The 7,500-nt window shown below is 39.8% G+C and overlaps 1 protein-coding gene across 1 annotated transcript in view; it reads left to right on the top strand.

Annotated features, from left to right (window-relative positions):
* Positions 1-7,500, top strand: part of LOC138001293 (zinc metalloproteinase nas-15-like) — a 17,439-nt gene that overhangs the window by 7,308 nt on the left and 2,631 nt on the right. The window contains exons 4-7 of the mRNA XM_068847947.1: positions 322-413; positions 2,850-2,933; positions 5,350-5,492; positions 6,142-6,244. Coding sequence (XP_068704048.1) covers positions 322-413; positions 2,850-2,933; positions 5,350-5,492; positions 6,142-6,244 — 422 coding nt within the window. The remainder of the gene's footprint in view (positions 1-321; positions 414-2,849; positions 2,934-5,349; positions 5,493-6,141; positions 6,245-7,500) is intronic.

The following is a 7,500-nucleotide window of genomic DNA, read 5'->3' as shown; positions in this document are numbered from 1 at the left end:
GATTCGCAGGTATCCGTCGTTTTCGAGAGCTTCGCGTTGTGTGTAGAGCACTTAATTGTAATTGTCATTCGCATCGGTTTTAATAGTTACTAGACAGGCGGCGATCTTTAAAGTGTTGAGTTTGTTCATTTAAGTTTACTATAATCTCTTGAGGTTTTTCTCCGGGTTTTCCGGTTTTCACCTCTCCTCAAAAACCAACATTTGATTTGATTTCCGTTAATTTGTGAATTTCGATTTACAGTGTCTCGTATTAGTACTCCAGCGCTAGAACATTAAACTAAAGTTCCTTCTCACGAGCTCTTCTGTTTCAACTTCTCTCAGCTGTTCATCGCACGTTGGACGAATTGGTCGTAGCCAGAATATCAATCTCGCGCGGGGGTGCTGGTACAAGGGTATCGTGGCTCATGAAATTGGTGAGTGTTATTGTAACCTGAGACTAATAAAGGCAAATGCGAGGGTAACCTTTTGACATATTCTACCCTTTGATTAAAGAGGTCAAGGACCAAGTGCGCCCATTCGCCACCATACTCTTGTCATTTTTTTTCTTCCTTTTTCTTTCTTCCTTTTTCCCCCTTTTGCAATCTATTAGATTTTAGATTTATTTTTATAATTCAGAATTTCTTATCTACCCGTCTGATTTTAACCTTTCGTGAAGCAATGCGAAATCATACATATAACGAGTCATATTGAATGCATGCAAAGAAATCGATTAGTAGTAGAAAGAAGTGGCTAAAAACAACATTACCAGATCCGTGTATCTTTCATGAAACTCCGAGATTCAGATATTTGATACGAAGCTACTAAGAGGACAGTTATTTTGATACTATTTTTTTCAATATTGGTGACTAGTTGAGATCGATTCATGCATGCGTTTGACACATTTGCGATCATTTCGTCGGTGACAAAGACAGTAAATGCTTTGGGACTAGTGTTTCAGTAGTCAATAACGCGTCCGATAACCTGCAAATTCTCCAAAACACTTGTTGTTAACACCAAACCATGTACCCCTCTCAAAGGGGGAAATTGATTAATTGACTGAATTGTTTTGAAGTTTCCCTGCTTTCCTTGGACGGAGAGACGAGAATTGTCTACTGGCGCATAGGGATGAGCTTGACTTTTTAGAATTTGGACACCCCTCAATCCATCCTTTTCGTCTTTCTCCACAACTTGGCTTATTATTTTGTGCTCTTGCCATGGTGTTGTTTGGTTCAGCTTATTTGAGTTTCACAACCCAGTTTGTGAGAGTCACACAGCAGAAGAACTCGCGAACAGTGTATGGGTTCATTAACACCCCAAGTTATTAACAGCAAAGGCCGTGAAAGTCAAACGGGGCATTAAAAAGGCAGCACTTGCTCGCCAGTTTGTCCGCCGCCGGGGTTGGAACCCGCGACCTTCCGCACGATTCTTAACTAGTTGAGTCATCCGGTCAACGGTTTCTTGCGTGACCGTTTGATAAAAGTATAATCTTCCAATCGGAAGATGCACCTCTTATACGTGTGGAGTAGAAATACGTTCTTTCAAGCTTCTTTGTGAAGAAGATTGATGACATTCGAAACGAAATAGAATCCAAATATGCTATTTCATCAGATTTGCATGAAGTACCGCCAGACCCTAAAGAAGAATGTGCCAAAAACTTTACGATCATTTAAGCAGTTGTCTGAAGGTGATAGTAGTGCAATCATAATTAGAAGAAATCCGCCAAAAAAATCATGTAATTTAGACCCAATGCCAACCCAATTGGTTGTAGACTGTCTTGACCAATTGCTACCTATTATTATCACCATCGTTAATTGTTCACCATCACAGGTTTTTTTCCCTGAAGCGTGGAAGGACGCCCTCGTCAAGCCTCTTTTCAAAAAACGCGGTCTTGGTACGGCTTATAAGAATCTAAGGCCCGTAAGCAATCTGCAGTTTCTATCAAAAGTAACAGAGAAAGCAGTTTTTGACCAATTACATAGTCAGCTGGCTGGGAATGATTTATATCCCCTACTACAACACAACACAACACGAAAACGGCACTTTTAAAAGTTGTAAATGACATCTTCCATAACATGAATCGTGGACATGTTACATTATTAGTCCTGCATGACTTAAGCGCAGCATTCGACACAGTAGACCACAATATCTTACTACAGAGACTTGACACATCATTTGGAATTACTGATTCTGCGCTAATCTGGTTTAAGTCATATCTGTCGGATCGTTCGCAACATGTTATCGTAGATGGCGCATACTCTGATAGCACTGAATTATCTCATGGAGTACTGCAGGGGTCCTGTTTAGGGCCGCTGCTGTTTACCATATAAATGAATGAAGGGGTAGTTTCTAAAGAAACTGTGGTGCTGCGTCGGTGGGGAAGTAGTATACAAAAATTTGGTTTATCAACGGAGTTGTTAATGTAAATTGGCCACCGTACAGAGATTCTAAAAGCTGACGTTTCGAGCGTTAGCCCTTCGTCAGAGATTCGCTCTGACGAAGGGCTAACGCTCGAAACGTCAGCTTTTAGAATCTCTGTACGGTGGCCAATTTACATTATCAACTCCGTTGATAAACCAAATTTTTGTTTACCATATATGCTAGCAAGCTCTTTGAGGTGCTCAAAACCTGCTTACCAATAGACCATTTAAGGAATGGACAATACCTAGCGAGCGTCCATCCAATTCGGGATGCACGCGGATAGTTGGGAGAGCACGAAGGTAGCGTAAGAGATGCTCGAGGCGCAGCCTTCGGTTTATTTATAAACCTTGACTAATATTAACAAATTCTTCCCTTTTAATCCCAAAATTTATCTTTCCATCATATCCACAAATAGGCTTATGCAGTCATACTTGTCATACTTTTTTCACAAGGTCATGCCCTCGGATTCTACCATGAACAGTCCCGCCCTGACAGGGATAAATACGTTACGATCCTCTGGCAAAACATTGAAGAACGTAAGTTTCGAAAAAAAAGTATTATTTTTAGCGAACGTCATCTCTAAAACATTGATGTGCTAAATAATCTTGGTGCAAAGCTGCTAAAGAACGCAGGCTCATTTACAAAGGATGACCATGCAAGGATGGTTGGGCTCATCAGCGCTTCTGTCCTTTAATAGCTTCATTTTCAAGGTAGTTCTCTTATTGTAATTGCCGTTTAAACCAACAAAGATTCCCATAAATTCCTCTTGCACTGGCTGCCATGCTAGCGGAGGCATTTATATTTCGGTACTGTCGTCTTCAGTGCTTGTCTCTCTACAGATGTGTTTACTGCTATTATTTTCTTTCCCTGAGAGAAAAACATCAGCCCTGAATCGATTTCTTTTGGGGCGTTCACTATCGTTACTCGAGAACCGATTAACTTAATTCCAACCATTTCTCTGTAATTGACTGAGCCAAACACTGATGACACGAAACCAAGCTTTTGTGTTAACAGAAATGATTCAGTAACCCAAGATTTACGAATTGCCGGCTCCATAGGCAGTTTAAACGTGTTATAATGCGAATATCTGGCCCGACGACTTACCACACGGCAGTCAAGTAAAACAGTCGTCCGTTTAACTACACAGTCCGAGGATAAGTTTATCATTTGATCGTCATGATAAGAAGTGACTTGCTTTTAACATTTAAAAAATTGGGAGTGACCAAATAGCATACCTTCAAACAGAAAAAGAAAAGATTTCGTGGCAGACATTTTTCTTGCTGGGAAAGTAAAAAGCAGCCATAAACAGACGAAGGATCAAAAGAAACCTCTGCTAGCAGGGTACATATTTACTTACACTTAGACTTCACAGATGATACTCTTCAGTGGTCGGGGTCACTATTCAGTATTCAGGTGATCCCATTGGTGGAACCCTGATGATCATTTGTTCTTCTCGTCATCTTCTTTTAATTTTAATATCTTAGTTTGACTATTAACGCTAGCATCGCTAAAGAACGTTGTCCGCTGATCAGCGTCAATTATTGTCCCACAAGGATTCGTGGTCGATCGGGAATAGACCAATTTCGATATATAGTTCAGTCCGAAACAGAAGGCTTCATCTCGAGGCTCTGGGGAATAAATATAAGAATTTGTATGAGTTTATTTCCCAGAGCCTCGAGATGATGCCTTTTTCGGTGTGTCGAAATTGGTCTATTCTCGTGGCCACCATATTGCCATCAAACTCAATTGGCAAAGTAGCGATATACGCCGACAAAACCTCTGTATGCTCGAAGAAAATTTCCTGCGGTAAGCTTGTGAGTACATAGAAAATGTAATACAATGGCGACGATGACGAAAATAGAAAGAACAAATGTAAAACTAGTTCATGATAAGAGCGACACAATTTTATTCTTTTAAAGGTTTTATGGAATGAAATCGTATCATGATGATTATGTCTGTGTATTACGTTGAAAAAAAATTAGTTAATACTGAGTCGAATGTTACAAAAACAACTTAGAGTAAGGACGTCGATCAAAAATGGCAATGTGATTCAATTTTGACTCAGGCCGCAGGTAACCCTCAGATAGCCTTGTACTGACCTCTTTACTTGCGCAAAAGTTCCAACCAACCAGAGACCTCTTGTGCGTGCTCTTACCACTCTGATTCGTCATTTGCGCAAACAGTTCAAAGCCTTGACATGAGCTGAGGTAAACGTTCAGCTAACGGTATGTTCTCTTTGATGCGATAGAGCATGAATAAAGATTCATTCATGCATTACAGTGAAATCGATATTAATTAGGTAAACTGAGCTTCAAAAAGGAAAGGCTAATAACGGAAATGGAAAAAGAAATCTCAAGTTTCGGCCAAAGAAGTGTTGTCACAGGGAATCTCCACTCCCACAAAAGGATAACTTGAAGCCGTAATAAATAATTTTTGCAACTTTGTTCGAATATTTTTTTCAAAAGAAGCTTTTGTACCAAAAAATAATAAATTTCAGAATCGCTCATTTCACTCATAAGTTCCTCAGCGCCGACTTCTTGAATAACTGTGGAGTGTTAAGGTTTCCTCGTTGATACCCTAGAGCTGAGCATATCACATTCCAGGTATTCAAGATGGCAGCGCCTGAGAAATTTGCTAGTAAAAATTAAAATTCAAACAATATCTTCATACACTTTAGTTACACATTTTATTAAAAACTATATTTCTTTAATTAAGCTTAAAGTTACTTTTGTAGGAGAGAGAGGTTCCCTTCACGGTTATGAGTTTGCAACTTACTCATTCAAGTGCTAAAGGCGGCGAGGGTTTTCAGAATGGCGTGTGGGATAACTTGGGGAATCGCATTACTATAGGGAATGATGCATCTGTGTGCGTTTGATGAGTTACAAACATGTTTAGTGTGCTCAAGCATCGTAAAATATACACTCCAACTCAAGTATTTTAAAACCTTCCCAGGCGCGAAGCACAACTTCAACAAGTACGGCCGACAAACCATCGATTCCCTTGGGACCAAGTACGATTATGGAAGCGTAATGCATTATGGAAGCAAGGCGTTCAGTAAGAATAAACAACCTACAATCGTGGCAAAGCAAGCAGGGGTATCCCACCACTTTCATTTTTGTTTATTTTACTGTTAACTAGGAGTGATGAATTGATAAAACATGATCTTACTTGTGTAGTGTCGCGAAGATGACGTTAAATTTGATAGCATAAGGGGTGGCGAAAAACTTGGTGGTGAGGACAACGCGAAATCGATTTTGTACAGCATATTATCGCCCTATGCAGGAATCCAGATCCCAACCCTTGGATTCCGGAACTTCGAGCCGATTCTGTAGATCTGTAGATTCTGGACTCCACACAATGGATTCCGGATTCCAAAGCCTCATACTAGTTTGCTGGATTCCGGATTCCTTCACATCGGGTGAATAAAAGAATATAACGTCGCAAATGTAGCTTCGTCCTCGGGGAATCGAATAGATACACAAGCGCCAGTGTTCCCACCACCTTTAGGAGAAGCCCTAATCTGATCATTTTTCTGTCGGTTTATTAGACACTTCATACCACTTTTTCTCATCTTCCTTATAGATCAGTAGCTTTCCAAGTAGTATCGACACAATATAAAGGAATTAATGCAACTTGAACTGACTATTTGATCTTATTTGCACCTTCCCCCGGAGGGGGTCTTTTGTTTTTAGAATACGTAAAACAGAAGCATCTCGTCTAAAATTTCCTCATCTCCTTCATCAGGTTGCATTTGGTCAACGAAAGGCAATAAGTATAACAGATGCAAAACAGATGAATCTTCTTTACAGTCGCTGCACGGACAATGGCGGTAGTGGTGGAGGCGGGGGTATGTTTTGAAGAGCGTTTGTTGCTAAATCTATTTTTTGCTATTTAGGTAAAAAAGCCATTCTTTAGATTCTTTTTTTATTCAGTTTATTGTTTTCAGTAGGCCTATTTTGTTTTCAATAGAATTTCAAAAGCTTTGTTACCGACGTTAGCAAAAGACCATTTTAATTGGACTTAATAAAAAGTCTACACGTATAACAAACTTTTAAAAAACTAGAGCATCAAATTTATCACGTAGGGAATAGTGACACTCCTATCGAGCGTTAAGTTCAACTGCGGTCTCATTCCGGTCATCACTGAAAAAAACGTTACAAATAGAGTATGAGTGTGCATTTTTTTTAACATACCTACTTACCTTACAATTACATTTGACCTACATTGGAGCATTGGAAAGACAGACATTAGAAAAGACAAGCCCATGTTTGCTGAAAAATCTGAAAAAAATGTTTTTGCAACTGCGATTTCTTTGAATATTTGTAATTTGTCTTATACCCGCACAAGAAAGCTTTGGAAGTATAGTTTATCATGGCTACCATTTGTGCAGTGTATGCAATATTATTGAGTAGTTCAGAGCCTGCCTATGTAATGTATTACCAAAGAAGTCGAATAGTATTTTACTTTGATTTAAGGATAGCGTTTTGCTAGTTTTATCGTTCCATCATTCTTGAAAAGTTCTCCAGGAGGAAATTACTTTGCTACAACTCACTAACAGGTGGTTTACGGTTTGTGTTTCGTTTTTACATAGAGGACAAGTTGGTGATCATTTCCCAACGAAACAGGTGGCTAGGTTTTAGTGATGGGCGGCAGGATTAGTGCTCACTCGAGCTTTTGCAAGTTATTTCAAATCTGTCCATTGCACATATTTCACTTACGTACGATTACGATTCGTCGCGAAGGCCACCTGCATAGGTTTCATGGTGCTTGGTGAGTTTGAAATTCATTTAAAATAATTCAAAGGAAAAGTGGTATACTGTAGTCACCAACACACGGGGGGGGGGGGGGGGACAGTATGGCTCAGTGGTTTGGGCGATACAGTGCCATGCTGGTACTCCATTTTCAAATCCTCAGTGCTTTCACAATTGACTGGTTGATTTCGATTTGGCCTTTGCGTTCCCGAGGTCAACCTCACAACGCTCTGTAAATAGCCAACTAGTCAAGGATTTTTCCGCCTGTTATGTTTGATACAGTTGAAATTTTCGTTTTCGCTGCATATGGTTGTGGTCACGTTGTCCATATGGAAAATGCGCTAATTAATGT

Source organism: Montipora foliosa, chromosome 4, assembly GCF_036669935.1.
Source record: "Montipora foliosa isolate CH-2021 chromosome 4, ASM3666993v2, whole genome shotgun sequence".
Lineage (NCBI taxonomy): Eukaryota > Metazoa > Cnidaria > Anthozoa > Scleractinia > Acroporidae > Montipora > Montipora foliosa.
The sequence above is the reverse complement of the archived record's forward strand: the minus strand, read 5'-3'. Positions and strand labels throughout refer to the sequence as shown.